General features: G+C 42.0%; 1 protein-coding gene across 1 annotated transcript; it reads left to right on the forward strand.

The window, feature by feature from the left end:
- Positions 1 to 3,648: 3,648 nt before the first annotated feature.
- LOC145413163 (sulfotransferase 1 family member D1-like) lies at positions 3,649 to 14,209 on the forward strand. The gene is made up of 7 exons (XM_080282888.1): positions 3,649 to 3,825; positions 4,812 to 4,958; positions 5,564 to 5,752; positions 7,538 to 7,664; positions 9,573 to 9,739; positions 13,906 to 14,014; positions 14,097 to 14,209. The coding sequence occupies exons 1-7, from the start codon at positions 3,649 to 3,651 to the stop codon at positions 14,207 to 14,209; spliced, it is 1,029 nt and encodes a 342-aa protein (XP_080139014.1).
- Positions 14,210 to 17,562: the final 3,353 nt, after the last annotated feature.

The raw sequence follows: 17,562 nt of genomic DNA on the forward strand, positions 1-17,562 counted from the left end.
TATTATTATTATTATTATTATTATTATTATTATTATTATTATTATTATTAACCCCCTGGGGGTAGGGGGGTTTCAAGAATACTCCCCCAGTATCCCTGCTTGTCGTACGAGGCGACTAAAAGGGTTGGTGGTGGGTTAGTGCCCCACCCCGTAAAAAGAACTAACTAAAAAAGCGAACAAAGCGCCTCGGCCCCGGACGGACCATACGTTGACGACTAAGGAACGGACGAAGGACATTCTTAGGGTGGGAACGTGGAATGTGAGAGGAGTGAATGATGAAGTGAAAGAGAGATTGTTCAGGTATTTGAGGATGCAAAAGTGGATATATGTGGACTGACTGAAACTAAATGGAAAGGTGAAAGGGTGAGAGAATGGGAATATGGTTTAGGTATATGTGCGGGAGTCAATGAAAATGAGAGGGCAAGAGAGGGAGTATGTCTGATGATAAGCAAGAAGTGGAAGGAGAATATAAGAGAGTATGGAACAGTGGGTGCAAGGATTGTATGGGTGAGGATGAAAGTAGGTATACAAGCATGGGCGACTGTATGTGTGTATGCCCCGACAGAGGATCGAGTGGCAAGAGTGAAAGATGAGTTTTGGGCGAGTGTAGAAGCGTGCGTGGACAAGTTTGAGAGGAGCGAGAGAGTGCTGTTGATTGGAGACATGAATGGCAAAGTTGGGAATGTAAGAGTGGATGGAGTGGTTGGTCAGTGGGGTGTGCCAGCTGACGTAGATGGGAATGGAAGTGCTTTGGTGGACATCTGTGCTTCTAAGGGGTTGGCAATAGCCAACACCTACTTTCGGCATAAGATGATCCACCGGTATACATGGAAAGTAATGAGGAGGATGGATGGTGAACTTGTTGAACGAAAGGCAATGATAGACTACGTGTGTATGGATGAGCGAATGAGAAGACAAGTGTTGGATGCAAGAGTGTGGAGAGGGTGGGGGAATGGAGTCTCGGACCATCACTTAGTGATGGCCGAGGTAGAGCTGCAAAGAAAGTAGTTGAGGAGACGAAGGGGAAGACAGGAGGAAGCAACTCCTGTGAGAAGAGTGGAGAAATTGCAAGATAGTGAGAAAATGACAGAGTATAAGAGTATAGTGGAAGAAAGATTGGGAAGGTATGAGCTAGAGCAGATGGAAGGGCTGGAAGACGTATGTAAGATATTCACGGAAGAGATAAGCGCAGCGTGTGAGGCGGTTTGTGGAGTGAGGAGGAGATGCAAGGGTGTGCAAGGGATAGCATGGTGGAATGGTGAGGTGAAACGAGCTGTGGAACAAAAGAAGAAGGCATATAGTGAATGGTTAGCGAGTAGAGGTAGGGGAGAAGATGAGAGAGAGAGAAGAGAGGGTATATGTGAGCAGGAGAAGGGAGGTTAAGAGACTGGTGAAGGAGAGTAAAAAGAAAGTGGATGAGGAGTTTGGGAGGAATCTGAGTGTGAAATGGAGGGAGAGTAAGAAATTGTTTTGGAAGGAGGTAAAGAAAGTAAGGCAGTGTGAAAGGGGAAATAGTAGGGGAGTGAAAGATAGGAATAATAGATTGTTGGTGGAGAAGAGAGAGAAACTGAGGAGATGGAAGGAGCACTTTGAGGATTTGTTGAATGTGGAGAGTGAGAGCAGTGCGAGTATAAGCGGTTGGGGAATGGCTGGGAGAAGAAGAGATGAGAGGAGGGAGGAAGAGATCAGTAGGGCGGAAGTAGTGGAAGCGATGAAGAATATTAAGTTGGGAAAGGCCCCAGGAATTGATGGAGTGTGTGGTGAAATGCTTAGGTATGGGGGTGAGATTGTTGTGGAGTGGATATGGAAGTTGTGTAGATTGGCTTGGGAAGAGGGAAGGGTTCCAGAGGACTGGAAATCAGGTATAATTGTTCCTTTATACAAAGGAAAAGGAGAGAGAGAAGTATGTGGTAACCATAGGGGTATTTGCCTACTTAGTGTGACTGGTAAAATATATGGTAGAATACTCATTGATAGGGTTAGGCATATGACAGAGGAGCTAGTTGGAGAAGAACAAGGGGGATTTAGGAAGGGAAAAGGGTGTGTAGATCAGATATTTGTTCTAAGATGTTTAGTGGAGAAGTATCTAGAGAAGGGAAGGAAAGTGTATGCTGCCTTCATGGACTTGGAGAAAGCTTATGACAGAATAGATAGGCAAGGTATGTGGAAGGTATTAAGAATATATGGAGTGGAGAGGAAATTGTTGAGTGCTGTAAAGAGTATGTACGAGGGAGCTGGGGTTACGGTGCGAGTGGATGGTGAGCTGAGTGAGTTCTTTGATCTCAATGTGGGACTGAAACAGGGTTGTGTGATGTCTCCATGGCTGTTTAATATATACATGGATGGGGTTGTAAAGGAGGTGCAGGGTAGGGCAGTGGATGTGGGGGTGGCTCTAATGAATGAGGGTGAGATTTGGAAGCTTCCGGTGTTGCTCTTTGCTGATGATACAGTACTGTTGAGTGAAGATGAATGGGAGTTGCAAGGTTTGGTGAATGAATTTGGGACAGTGTATAGGAGGAGGAAGCTGAAAGTTAATGTAAACAAAAGTAAAGTTATGGTGTTTGAGAGGAATGAAGTCACAGAGTGTGCAGTGAGGTTGGATGGTGAGGATATGGAGAATGTGAGTGCATTCAAGTACTTGGGTAGTGTGATGAGTAAGGATGGAACTTTGGGGGATGAAGTGTGTGAAAGGGTACAGCAGGAAAGGAAGGTTGTTGGTACACTGAAAGCAGTGATGAGAAATAGGGAGGTGAGTATGGAAGTTAAGAAGTCACTGCATGATAGTATTGTGATCCCTACCCTGACGTATGGAAGCGAGGCATGGACCTTGCAAGAGGGGAACAAGTCAAGAGTGAGAGCAGTGGAAATGAGTTACTTGAGAGGAGCATGTGGAGTGACATGGCGGGACAGGTTGACGAATGAAGAAGTGAAGGAACGCTGTGGGGTGGATGTGGATGTGGTAGAGAAGATTAGGAGAAATACACTGAGGTGGTTTGGACATGTGAAGAGAATGGAGAATGAAAGACTGACTAAGAGGGTGTATGTAGGTGAGGTGGAGGGAGGGAGAGGGAGAGGTAGACCGAGGATGAGGTGGAGGGATGGAGTTGAGAGGTATATGAGGAGTGGGGGGTGAGTTGGGGGGAGGGTAGTCAAATGGTGGGTGACAGAGCGACTTGGAGGCGTTTTGTCTGCGGCCACCCTTTGCGGGATTAGGGCGTCGGGCTATAGATAGATAGATAGATAGATAGATTATTAACCCTCCTCCTCCTCCTCCTCCTCCTCCTCGTAGTAGTAGTTGTAGTAGTAGTAGTTGTAGTGGTAGTAGTAGTAGTAGTAGTAGTAGTAGTAGCTAGTAGTTGTGTTATTATTATCATACCTAACCTCATTAACGCAACCTAACCTAACCTCACCTAACCTAACCTAATATAACCTCACCTAGCCTGACCTAACCTCACTAACACAATCTAACCTAACCTGACCTAACCTAACCTAATCTAACATCACCTAACCCACTAGCGCAACCTAATCTGACCTAACCTCAATAACGCAACCTAACCTAACCTGACCTAACCTCATTAACAACCTAAGCTAACCCCATCTAACCTTTCTGTCCATTCTACAGCCTGTGCGAAAACAAGACCACTAAGGATGAACAAGCCACTCCTTCTATCTGGCCATGAGACCGAACTGCTGACCAGTGAAGAGTTACGGAAGGCCAGCGAAGACCTGCTGAAGTACAAAAGTGGTTTGGTCCGAATCCTGCCCGACGGCTGGTTGTACCCGGCCATTACCACACGATATCTGGACCGACTTTACAACATGGAGGTACCCTAACACATTTTCCTTAGCCATTTATTTCTCACGTCACAGCTCAGTGTTATAGGGGTTGTCATACCCCAAGACACGAGGTGGAGGTATGTGCTGAATTCTGTGCTGCCTTGGAGATTCCGTAACGTATCTTCTTTAGCGATTTATTTTCCATGATGCAGCTGCCCTTACACAACGATAATACTGATACGAATATTGATGAGGAGGATTGTTATAGCTGAGAATAATGTGAAGGACGATGAATAACTAATGACGATGATGGCAGTGGTAACGGTTATAATTAACTGAAGATAATGAAAAATTTGCTGATGATAACGATGATGATAATGATGATGATGATAGTGAAGTTTATATTATTATTGATGATAATAATGATGATGATGATGATGATGATGATGATGACAGTAAAGTTTATATTATTATTGATGATGATGATGATGATGATGATAATGATGATGACGACAGTAAAGTTTATATTATTGATGATGATGATGATGATGATGATAGTGAAGTTTATGTTATTATTGATGATGATGATGATGATGATGATAGTGAAGTTTATATTATTATTGATGATGATGATGATGATGATGATGATGATGACGACGACAGTAAAGTTTATATTACTAATAATAATGATGATAATGATGATGATGACGACAGTAAAGTTTATATTACTAATAATGATGATAATGATGATGACGACAGTAAAGTTTATATTACTAATAATGATGATAATGATGATGATGATGATAATGATGATGACGACAGTAAAGTTTATATTATTGATGATGATGATGATGATGATGATGATGATGATGATAATGATGATGACGACAGTAAAGTTTATATTACTAATAATGATGATAATGATGATGACGACAGTAAAGTTTATATTATTGATGATGATGATGATGATAATGATGACAGTAAAGTTTATATTTTTATTGATGCTGATGCTGATGATGATGATGCTTTTCCAGCTCCGGCCAGACGACGTGTTCATCATTGGGTTCCCCAAAAGCGGCACAACGTGGATGCAGGAAATTCTTTGGGTCATGTTAAGGAACCCGGATCTGGACCCCAATAACGAGGAGATGAAGGAGCCATTGTGGGTCCGCTCAGTGGATGTTAGGTAATTATCTAGCGATGTGTGTGTGTGTGTGTGTGTGTGTGTGAATATTCAGGCTATATCTTTCTCTGTATCGGTCTGATAATGGAGCTACTTGTGTGTGTGTGTGTGTGTGTGTGTGTGTGTGTGTGTGTGTGTGTGTGTGTGTGTGTGTGTGAATATTCAGGCTATATCTTTCTCTGTATCGGTCTGATAATGGAGCTACTTGTGTGTGTGTGTGTGTGTGTGTGTGTGTGTGTGTGTGTGTGTGTGTGTGTGCGTGTGTGTGTGTGTGAATATTCAGGCTATATCTTTCTCTGTATCGGTCTGATAATGGAGCTACTTGTGTGTGTGTGTGTGTGTGTGTGTGTGTGTGTGTGTGTGAACAATCTTATGGGCTTCTCATCTTTGGTGCCTTCTTCCTTGCATAAAACAGTACAACATTCAGCCAGCACTTGATGCTGTGTCAAAGCTATTTTCACAAGGAGGTGAGTCATAGGAACCCGAGCGCTAACATGTCCATCGAACTATCTGTCTATAGTCAGATGCTTTAATCCTTGCACTTCACCATCAGGCTGTCCTCCCTCTAACCTACACCTTTGCAATTCCAGTTTTGATTTGCAGTTGGACAACGACAAGCTTGCCAAAAGGGACATCAAGTCGCTCGCAGAGAAGTTCAGCAGAGTCTGTTCCGGGAAAAAAGTGGAGGACGGTATGGCGATTCAGATAGCGGAGAGTCAGCCCTCGCCAAGAGTGATGAAATCGCACTTCCCTCTGCAGCTGCACAACAAGGATCTGCTCAACAAATGCAAGGTTGGAGAGAGGGAGAGAGAGAGAGAGAGAGAGAGATGCAAATAAGTGAAAGGGTCTCACTGTTAACCATTAATAGTCTTCACATTACACCTCCCTGTCATCTATACTAATGAGGCAAATTGTGTAGTGCTATAAACAATACAGAAAACCTTCAAGGGAACATGAAGGTGTAATATGCAAATTAAGTCGTAAAGGGAGAGGTGTTACGAAGAGCACACAGAGAGTAAACACACCTGCACCCTTCAATCCTACATTTTGACCATGCCTTTTGATCCTGACCGATGACTGATTATTCTTGAAAATCGATTCCCCCCCCCCTAACCCTCAACCTTCTGGCTAAGTCATATCTAACCTGTCTGCGTTGACCTTCCCCTGTGTCCTTTCCCTTTGGACTATTGTTCTCAAAATCAAATTATTCCATTCTTGGATGACCCTTAATCATTCCACCAAATTCGACCAATATTGAATAAACTGTTTGAGTAATAGAGCCGGGTTAAATTAGGTCAGGTTAGGATAGGATATATGACTTTATTCTGTGACTAACTTTATTGTTCTTAAAATAGAATTATTTCATTTCTACCTGTCTTTTAGTCCTTCCAACAACATTAGCTTTATCGGACTGAAACTTATATCTTGACCTTGCTCTTTGTCCTTGACCTTTGTACTACTGTTCCACAAAGCAGCAGGTCAGCACCACTGCTTATCCTCAACCATTGCACTAAATAATGTTTAGATAAATTAACACTCATAGAGTTATATTGTTCACACACACACACACACACACACACACACACCGAGCAATAAAATACACTCAGTCATAAGGGTGTATTAAAAACAATGCTGATGACGATAATGATGATGCTGAAACCAACAACAACAACAACAACAACAAATGCAAAAACAACAAAAACAAACAACAATAATAATAATAAAAATAAAAATAAAAATAATAATAACAATAATAATAATAATAATAATAATAAAATAATAATAATAATAATAATAATAATAATAATAATAATAATAATAAGAGCTAGAACACTGTAAAATTGTCCAAGGACAATTTTAATAAAGAAAAACTTCCCTCAGACATTGTCTACAAGAAGCCGCGCTTTAATGGGATCTTGAGGTCAAGGTCACTGATCTAGTGCATATCACCTTAGGTCATCAAGATCTATAAGTCCACCAAGTTTGGTGGCTGTAGCTTTAGTCTTTCAGGTCAAATCAGGTAATGTCTCTGTCTCACGGGTAGTCACAATTTTGGACCATAGGCGATCTCACAGAATAATGATCCGATGGACTATATTAAGCACTGCCTTCTGGCCGTGTCAAATGTATAAGCCATTACAAATTTCAGCCCCTTAACTTAGGTGGGTCTTGAGTTTTAGGTTCACTTTTTTTTCTGATCCTATCAGGGTTCCGCTGGAAGGCTCAGGATGATATCTGATCAGATGAAGCGGCCAACCAGTACTATAATATGGTACAAAATGAAGGCTGTAACTCTAACGGTATGCGAATGGCAGCGACTTAGATCTTCCCTTGAATAATAATAGTACTGACAAAAACAAGAAAACTTCCCACAGGGATGAGGAAAGTTTTATTACTAACAATGGCGTGGACAACAAGAAAGGGAAGAGAAGGACGAAGACGACGACGATGATGGTGATGATGATGATAATGATGGATTGATGATGACTGATGGTTATGACAGTTATCATAACTGATGACGATGATGATAAGTGATGATAATGATGATGATAATTGATGATGATGATGATGTTACAGGTAGTCTACGTGGCCAGGAACCCCAAGGACGTGATGGTATCCTTCTACTACTTCATACGTGCGATGAAGAATGCAAGCTATCAAGGATCACTCGAGAAGTTTGCCAGGGAAATTATGAAAGGCGACTGTAAGCAGAGAATATAGTACAGAGATTATGGTACAGAGATTTAGTGCAGATTACATTAGTGATTACAGAGATTATAGTACACAGATTACAGTACAGAGATACAGTACACAGATTATAGAACACAGATTATAATACTCCTTAACCCCGAATGACATGTTCTCTAATTCACTTTTTCTTCTATCATGGTGACAAGCTCCCTAATTTATCCTTGCTTTTATTAGGGTGACGTGCTCTCTAATTTACTTCTGTGAGACGACATTAGTTAACTTTAGAAAGGACTCGCACACTGAAGGGGTTAATTTAAGATGCATTTAACTCATCCTATTCCAAAACTCTTTCCTAACCTGAAATAAAATCATAAGGTGATAACAAGAAATACATTTTTAAAGGCGTTCCTTGGATGAATGGATTAGAAGAGGTGTTATCCATGGGGTTTGGGAGGTCTACCCCCCAAAAACAAACCCTCAGACCCTCTGCCCTTACTAGCCCCTCATATGAAGTTTCTAATTATTTAATGTGCAACACTGTGCTGTATACTTTGTGGGAGCTTACAAAGAACCCAGTTATCATTATGTATAAAATAATAGGAATATATGAAATTTTTAGTAGCCTGGGATCAGATTTTCAGACATAATTACGATAGATTTCTTGGTTACGAGGAAAATTATTCAACGTAAGGAGGTTTACACAATATCACGTCTCTAGTTCTTCTTTTCTAAACAATTCTAAGTTAATTCTAAGTTACGGCAGGGAATCAACCGTAAGTGAGTTCAAGAATCAGAAGAATCACATCCCAGTTTCGTTATTTAGCTCAGTGATCAGCTTAGCATGGATGATAACTTTTCACTAACTTTCAGGGGAGAGATTAAAGGTATTACATTTGAGTACTGTACTGTGATGATAAGTATATATAGTGTAATACATTATTCTGTACAACGCAAAGCGAAAATGTTCTTTTTTTAAAGTGAAGGAGAAACACCGCAAATTCTCCTCTTCATACATTTATATTGCCTTATCATTTTAATCTCAATTGATAAGCACTTCGTTTTAAGAGCTAATAATATGATCACATAACATTATCTGCAAATTGTGGAGGACTCAAAATTTACCTCTTTTGTGCTCTCAGTTCTCAGGTCTGTGTTCAGCCAAAGGAGTAATTTCAATTTAAACATTCACCTTAAGAGTACACAGAGCTTTTAGTACAGTAATGACGTACGGCGTAGAGCCAACACAAATTTTAAACACTGAACACCGCCCTCCCCAGAATAGACTCGGCCACCCTCCTTCCCCCTCCCCCCTTCCCCTCCCCCTCCCCCTCCCCATCCCTCCCCTGGTGTGAAGATCTCAGTACAACCGTGAGCAAAAGGTTCGTCAAGAATCTTCTGTCTTGCCTGCCACATTTCTCCTTCCCCAAACAACAGACAGTATCCCTTCTCTTCATACTCATATATTACGTGCTTCATATTACAGTCGAGTCAAAATACTTCATTTCACAGCTTCCACTGACACATCAAGCAGAGCAGTGTCGGCCAACTCTTGGTCATGGCTGAATATCACGGGGGTTGGCAATTATAAGAACAAAGACGATTTTCCTGATGGAAAAAGAAAGAAGAAAAATCCGACCATGATTTCACCAATGACGTACATGTATTTGTTTGAAGTATGTGTGTGTGTATGTATGTATGTATGTGTTTGTATGTATGTATGGGTACGGATGTATGTACCGGGTATGCATTCATTTATTTTCTGTCTTCGTGGAACTAATGTTATATTGTCTGTAATAATTTACTGTATGGATGTATGTACAAGTATATGTTTGTATGCATGTATTTATGTACGTTTGTTTGTATGTATTTATGTATCTATTTATTAATTATCATATTGCATTATCTGTCCTGGTGGTACTAGTCCGGTTCTGCCCGTACTGGCCGCACGTGCTACAAGCCTGGAGGCAGAGAGACAACCCCAACCTTTACTTCACCACCTACGAGGACATGAAGGACGACATCATGGGGCAGCTGCGGAACATCAACAAATTCCTCGGCAAAAACTTGACGGAGGAACAACTCAAGAAGGTGAGTAGGAGACACTCGTGCGGTTAGGAGGCTACCTCAACATCTCTTCCTTACCGGTTTATTCCTGATTCTGCTCCGCTCCTATAGTCTTGTGCGTTATTCATGCAACCTACGTCGATGTCAAAAAGATATTAAAAGCAAAGAAGAGGCTATTAATGGATAGCTTACAAAATAAATCGTTGAGGAAGATGTGCTAAGACCCCTCCTTACCCGACGAAAATACCGGACTCTATTACTAAAAACTGAGTCCGCCAAGGTGTAAGGAAGCCGCTTATGACTGACGGTCACTGATGAAACACGTGTAGTTGTTAGGTGTGATCAGCCTGCATCCCACATTATACAGTGTAGTCAGCAACCATAGGCAAATCTCAAAGTTCTACCGTCATCACTCTCTCTCTCTCTCTCTCTCTCTCTCTCTCCACCTGACAGTCAAGGGATTGCTTCTGGCTGGCGTTGTAACTGGTTCTGTACACTTGGTAACACACCTTCCTTCGCAGTGTATCCACAACACAACACCTCAACATCATCTTACAACCTACTGATGTCAACTATATTAACAGATACGAACAACATACACAAGAATTTTATACCATAATCGCCCAGATAAATAGCTTAGGAATAAATGCTACGAAGCTTGATACTTCTCCCATCTACGTAATTTCTTTTTCAGTGTCTCTGGATCCTGCCTCACCCCAACCTTGGACCGGGAAAAAAAATAAGAATGAAGACTATGATAATGATAATGGTGATGATGATGATGAGGAGGAGGAGGATAAGGGTGGTGATGGTAGTGGCGATGATGATAATGATCATGGTGATATCATCACCATCATCATCGTTATGTTTAATGTCATTTTTGTTATTATTATTATTATTATTATTATTATTATTATTATTATTATTATCATCATTATTATTATTATTATTATTATTATTATTATTATTATTATTATTATTATCATTATTATTGTTGTTATTATTATTACTATTAATTATTATTATTATTATCATTATTATCATTATATGACTGAAGCATATGCACTGTGTGAGGACAGGAGTGAGTGAGAGAAAGACAGATTTTGGGATGAGCTGGATGACGTAGTGGGAGAAATGCCCAGGAGCTACAAGGTGATCGTGATGGGGATATGAATGGAAGAGTAGGCACTGGTCCTGAGGATGACATAATGGGTTGTTATGGAGTACCAGGAGAAAATGATAATGGGAAGTGACTAAAGAATATGTGTCAGGAGAGGAGGTTGTGCATTTGTAACTCGTATTTCAAACACAAATCATGCACATGAATATACATATGCTCGTAGAGAGGTCGATGATGGGAATGGTTGCTGATACGAGGGCCGTGAGAGGACGATGTGGAGGTCTGTCAGATCATATGATTGTGGTATGCAAGATCAAGCTGAGAGGAGTGAGGTGGATCAGGAGAGAAAGGAGCAGTCAGGGAGAAAGACTGAAAGTTGTGAAGCTGAGGATCAAAGAAATGGCAGATGATTACAGGACCAAAAGAGAGGAGGAGTTAGAATCAGTGAACTGGAATGAAATGGACCTGGACAGCAGGTGGAATGTATATAGGGATTGCTTAGTTAGGAATGCCAAAGTGGTGTGTGGTGTGGCAAGAGTAACAACAAAGAAGAAAGGTACGGCATGGTGGGATGAGGGGTTAAGAAAGTGGTGGAGGAAAAGAGGAAGAAGTGGCTAAAGTGGTTACAGGACAGGGGTTCAGTTGAAATAAGAACTGAGTATAGTGAGAGCAAGAAGCACATACAGAGTCTAGTGACGAGGAAAAAGGAGGAGGTAAATGATGATCTGGGAAGACAAATGAATGCGAACTACATTGAATATAGGAAGTTATTCTGGAAAGAGGTACGGCAAAGTAGAAGTGAAAGCAGAAGGAAACGTGATGGTGTGAAGGATGCAGGTGGTAGATTATTAACCCATGGGGATGAAGTAAGGACCAGATGGAAAGAATATTTTGAAAGCCTGATGAATGGGAATAGAGAGAGCAGATCGGCTGTACACATTATTGGTTTTGGGAATGTGCAGAGAAGGAATACAGTGCCAGAGACGTGACACTCGCACAGGTGAAGAGTGCTGTGAAGCAGCTGAAAAATGGGAAAGCAGCTGCGGTTGATGAGGTGTATGCAGAGATGCTTAAGTGTAATGGAGAGAGTGGAATTAAGTGCTTGTTGGAGATATGTAAGAAGGCATGGATAAGTGAAACTGTGCCTGTAGAGTAGAAAAAGGCTGTGATTTTACGAAGGTGAGCGAGGTGAGTGCAAGAACTATCGTGGCAGAAGTTTATTGAGTGTGGTAGGGAAGGTATATGGAAGAAGTATTATAGAGAAAGTAAGAGAGAGATCAGAAGTCCTAGTGAGTGATGAACAGGGTGGCTTTAGGAGTGGCAGAGGATGTGTGGATCAAGTATTTGCAGTGAGACAGATAGCAGAGAAGGCTTGTGAGGACATGGATCTGGAAAAAGCATACGACAAAGTAGACAGAGAGGGATTGTGGAAAGTTTTGTGGATGTACAGTGTAGATGGTAAGCTGCGAGGTGCTGTCAAGAGTTTTTATGATGGCAGCGAAGCGTGTGTAAGGGTTAATGGGCATCTAAGTGAATGGTTCACGATCGTGTGGGCGTGCAACAAGGTTGTGTGATGTCCTCATGGGGTGATGAGAGAAGTAAAAACACGAGTAATGGAGAGAGGGATGGCGATGGTAATGAATGGTGATATATCTCAAATTTGTTGTATGCTGATGATGCAATATTGCTGGCAAGTAACAAGAACTTGGTAGGCTAGTGCAGAGTTTTGTTGATGTCTGTGAGCGTCGTGCCTTGAGAGTAAATGTAGAAAAGAGTAAAGTGATGATTACTGAGAAAGTAACTCCCAGTGTGATCTTACCGTGAATGGAGAGAGACTGGAATTGGTGAGAGAGCTCAAATACATGGGCACAGTAATAGAAAAGAGACGAAAATGTGCAAAAGAAGTTGTAAGTAGAGTACACAAGGAAGAAAAGTAGCTGGTGCAATGAAGGCCTTGATAAGAAACAGAGGCCTGAGTGTTGCAGCTGCACGAACCTTACACGAGGGCGTGTCAGTGCCAACTTTAACATATGGGTGTGAGACTATGATGTAACATGAAAATGAAAAGTCAAGAGTAAGAGCAGTGGAGATGGGACTCCTGAAGAATGTATGTGAAGTACAAAGGGTGGATAGGATACGAAATAATGTGATTCGTGAAAGGTGTGGAATGAGGAAGTCTGTGGACACCAAAATCGAAGAGAGTGTACTGAGATGGTATGGTCATGTGGAGAGAAAGGATAACAAAAGAGTGGTGAAAAAGGTATACCTGAGCGAATTTGAAGGAGGAAGGAGGTGAGGCAGGCCAAGGAGAAGGTGGAGAGATATAGTGGACTTGTGTGTGAGGAAGAGAGGTTTGGAAGTCGTTGAGGCTAGGGAACTGACAAGAGATCGAGCTGGCTGGATGAATGTTGTAAGGAGAAGTGAATAATCAGGGATTTTTGGTACCCCTTTTTAACGTGGCAGCGTCAGGACTGACTCAATCTGATACGTTTCTCTGAAGCTACAGAACGTGTTGAATGTTTTTGGCGTATCCGATAGAGCCAGGATTCCGGGGGCTTGAATGATGAGTGAATGGAAGCATGGCGAATTAGACTGGGCAAATTTGGGCTGTCTGGACATTGCTACTCCTCACCCTGCCCTTGGGTGGGAAAGGAGGTCCGGACGTTGATGATAAGGAAGATGATGATTATTATTGTTATTATTATTATTATCATTATTATCATTATTATTATTATTATTATTATTATTAATTATTATTAACTATTATTAATATTATTGTCATTATTATTATTATTATTATTATTATTATTATTATTTATTATTATTATTATTATTATTATTATTATTATTATTATCATTATTATTATTATTATTTATTATTATTATTATTATTATTATTATTTTATTATTATTATTATTATTATTATTATTATTATTATTATTACTACTATTATTATCATTATTATTGTTGTTGTTATTATCATTATTATTGCCATTCTTATCATTATTTCTGTTATTGTTATTATTATTATTATTATTATTATTATTTACTTCCTTCTGCATTCCACAGATTGCCGAGTTCACCAGCTTCTCGTCTATGAAAATCCGCGGGGAACCAATTGACAAAGCGTTCTTCAGCGAGGATAAGTGGAAGAAGCAGGGTGGCTTCTTTAGGAAAGGTGAGAGAGAGAGAGAGAGAGAGAGAGAGAGAGAGAGAGAGAGAGAGAGAGAGAAATATGAACGCTTTTTTCTTTATTCTAGGGATAAAGGGCGACTGGAAGAACCACTTCTCTCCAGAACTGAACCAAGAGATGGACCAATGGATCAGGGACAACGTGAAGGACACTGGCCTTAATTTCAAGTCTGGAAATTAGTGAGCTAATTGCATAGAGGTGTATTAAGTGACTACTGAGCTTTCGTAACACCCATTCCTTACCTGTTTATTCTGCACAGTTTAATTCATTGTCCTCCTCTGTATAACTGATGCAAACTTGGTCAATATCAAGGTGAAATAAATAACACACAAGGCAGTGTTAAGGTTTGATATGCAAAATCCATTGCTAAAGAAGAGGTGCTACCAAGCCTCCTTTGCCACATAAGATATGGGTCTCACTAAGATGCAAGTTTTAGTGTATTCTTACTACCTCCAGGCGATTTTATTCAGTTTAGGAGAGCATCGTAGCAGTGAGGAGGTTACTGAAGCTGTATCCAACCCCTCCACTTCGATAGGTCTCTGCTAAGCCTAATGAAATCGTCTGAAGCTGGCAAGAATTAAATGATGAGGGGCTGATGGAGACTTATACCCCGTTCACACATCGCCGACAGAGAAGCCGAATGCATGCCGAATAGGCTTCAGGAAACGTTCGGCGGTCAATTCTGGGCTATTCGGCGCACTTCGGGAACGTTTCGGGGTGTTCGAAATGGGTTCGAGCAAGTCACCGAATATTTCATCAAACATGAAATATTCGGTGTGACCTGCCCGAACTCACTTCCTCGGGACGCCCTCGGGTCGCATTCGGTAATCCTTCGGTATGCATTCCAAGCATTCAGTATGCATTCGCCGATGCATCGCCGACAAAATGACAGTTAAAAATCGGTACGATGTCGACGATGAATCGGCGAATATGGACAGAATACATACCAAAATTATACCGATTGTCCCAAGAATGTATACAGAATTTTGAACACCGCCCACCGAGGCATATATAAAAGGCCAAAGCATCCCAGTCACACTTTCCAGAGCTAGGAGAATGGGCACACTACAGCATCTACAGTAGAATGGAGGCGGGATCCGAAGACCTGTTCCCAGAGGACTCCAACCCCCACTTCCAAGACTGCGGCCAAGATTGATATATAGACACGTCTGACATTTGTAGACATCAAAATTTCACTTACCTGTTCTCGAGGATGCCGAAGGCGTTCTCGACCACTCGTCTTGCTCTGGAGAGGCGGTAGTTGTAGATTCTCTCCTTGTAGGTGTGACCTCGGTTGGGGAAGGGCTTCATCAACCATTCTTGAAGGACGAAGGCATCATCTCCAACGATGAAGTAGGGCACCAGGCATTTGCCATCAATCAGAGGTTCTCGGGGAGGCAGTTGAACTTGGTTATTCGAGAGCACTTTGTGTAGGGTTGAGTTGGTAAATACCTGGGCATCGCAAGTTGCCCCATTGGCACCCACATCCACAAACATGAATTTGTAATCACTGTCGACCACAGCAAGCAGGACCAGGGAGAAGAAATCCTTGTAGTTGTAGTAGTAGGATCCACTTTTGCTAGAACGCATATGAATGTGCTTGCCGTCTATCACTCCAACGGTGTGATGAAACTGCTACCTTCGTGAGAAGCCCTTCGCAACTTGTTTCCATTCCTCGGCTGTCGATGGGCAAACGATCACCTTGTCCATGTCCTCCACGATGATGGCCTCACACATCTCGTACACGATGCAGGAGATAGAGTTGGGAGGTACTCGGAATCCAAAGGAAAGGCTGCGGTAGTTGTCCCCGGTGGCCAGGTACCTGAGGGTGATGGAGAGCCTCAAACCTGCCTCCAAGGGCTCCCGCCAGAAGGTGCGCTGCTTCTCGATGCGAGGACGAATTCTCTCAAGGAGTTCATAGAAGAGGTCCTCGTCCATGCGCAGGAAATTGCAAAATGATGTCCTGTCCTCCAGTATCAGCTCCTGCAGAAGGTTCTCCCATTGGCCAAATTCTTTCCGTCGTTGAAGCCAGTCACGGGACCAGCAGGACCTCTTCTGGCGAATCTTGCACCTCCTCTGGGGTGGAATGTGGTCTTTTTCCTCGTCTTCCAGGTACAGGTAGGTAGAGCAGGGAGTTCGTCTGTGCTTTGCTCCACAGGGCCACGGCTTGCTTGTTGACTTTGCTGGGGATGACTGCTGTGATGTCCATTGTTGCTCTGTTGGAACTGGGCGTGTGATGGGCTTTTTGGTACGCGCATATATATACACCCCTAGGTGGGCGTGGGAAGTTCGGTATGCACTCGGGATGCCCTCGGTACAGCATCGGCGATGCATCATTGATGCATCGCCGATGCATCGTCGATGCTGTACCGATGTCGCACCGAAAAAATGATGGTTAATTTTCAAAATAGGAGTTTCTGGTTGGCATCTGTGCGCATTCTGTTTGCGTTCGATTTGCGTTCGGTTTGCATTCTATTTCGTCGGTATACTGTCTGTGACATCAAACAGACAGCAGACAGAAAGGCCAAATTCAGCCAGTCTGGGCCTGATTCTGGCCGAATCCCAGCCGATTACGGTTCTTTGCGCATTCGGCATCTCATTCGGCGATGTGTGAACGAAGGTGCCAAACCACACCACGCTGATACCCTTGTAGAGTTTTTCCCTTCTTTTATCTAGTTTTTTTTTTCTTTCTTTTTCCTTTTCCATAGGTACCAGCCAACAGGATGCCCAACATTTTCTTTTCTCACTGCACACTTTCGCTTCATCTACGTGAGAAAAGAAGTCTTGATGATGATTATTATGATGATGATTTAGCCTTAGTTCCTTGATAACAATCTATGCGTTAAGGTAGGTTTTGCGCCTTTATTCTTCTGATACAATTCTGGACCGCTTCGCTTCGACATGATCCCTATAATGGCCATGGCTGCCAGATTTGTCGGTAGTTTTATGGTGTAAGTTAAAAGACAAAGAACTTTAGATATACAGTACTGATTGCTATCCCGATGCCACATCAACCAAAAGGCGCTGGAGGGGGACCCCTTCACGTGGTGGCACTGGTTTAATCAAGTGGCTCCACTGGCCGGTTATGTAAAAGTTCCTCAGCTCCTTCTCTATCCCCCGAAAGAAGGATGATGGACTGCAGAGAACAGTTTCAGCCTGCAGTCCACAGGGTTCACTGTCAGCTGAGTCCTGGGCCACAACAATAACAACAACTTCGGCCTAATACAGTCTCTATGTTTTCATGTGACACAGGCGGCCACTTCCACAGCTTGAAGATTAAATCATGGTTATGAGATATCCGATGAGCTTTAGTTATGAGGAGAGAATAAGCCTCCTTGGTTACTAGTTAAATTTATCCTCCAATCTGATTACACCTGGCCCATCAGGTGAACACAAACCAACTATAGCATGCAGACATTTAAGCTGTGACTATATTACATACGGATGTCACACACTGTGGCACTGTAATGTTCATCTGCTGCACAATGCACTCTGTATATAGATCACTATACTGTGTAACATGTAAATACAAA

Source organism: Coenobita brevimanus, chromosome 95 (genome assembly GCF_032717465.1).
Source record: "Coenobita brevimanus isolate Jiangsu-jjx chromosome 95, ASM3271746v2, whole genome shotgun sequence".
Taxonomy (NCBI): Eukaryota; Metazoa; Arthropoda; class Malacostraca; order Decapoda; family Coenobitidae; genus Coenobita; species Coenobita brevimanus.

Bases quoted from the DNA above. Each gene is read 5' to 3' on its own strand.
- LOC145413163 (XM_080282888.1), top strand. From the start codon at position 3,649: ATGAACAAGCCACTCCTTCTATCTGGCCATGAGACCGAACTGCTGACC. The intron at 9,740-13,905 runs GTGAGTAGGAGA...TGCATTCCACAG, and splicing joins CGGAGGAACAACTCAAGAAG to ATTGCCGAGTTCACCAGCTT. The intron at 14,015-14,096 runs GTGAGAGAGAGA...TCTTTATTCTAG, and splicing joins GGGTGGCTTCTTTAGGAAAG to GGATAAAGGGCGACTGGAAG.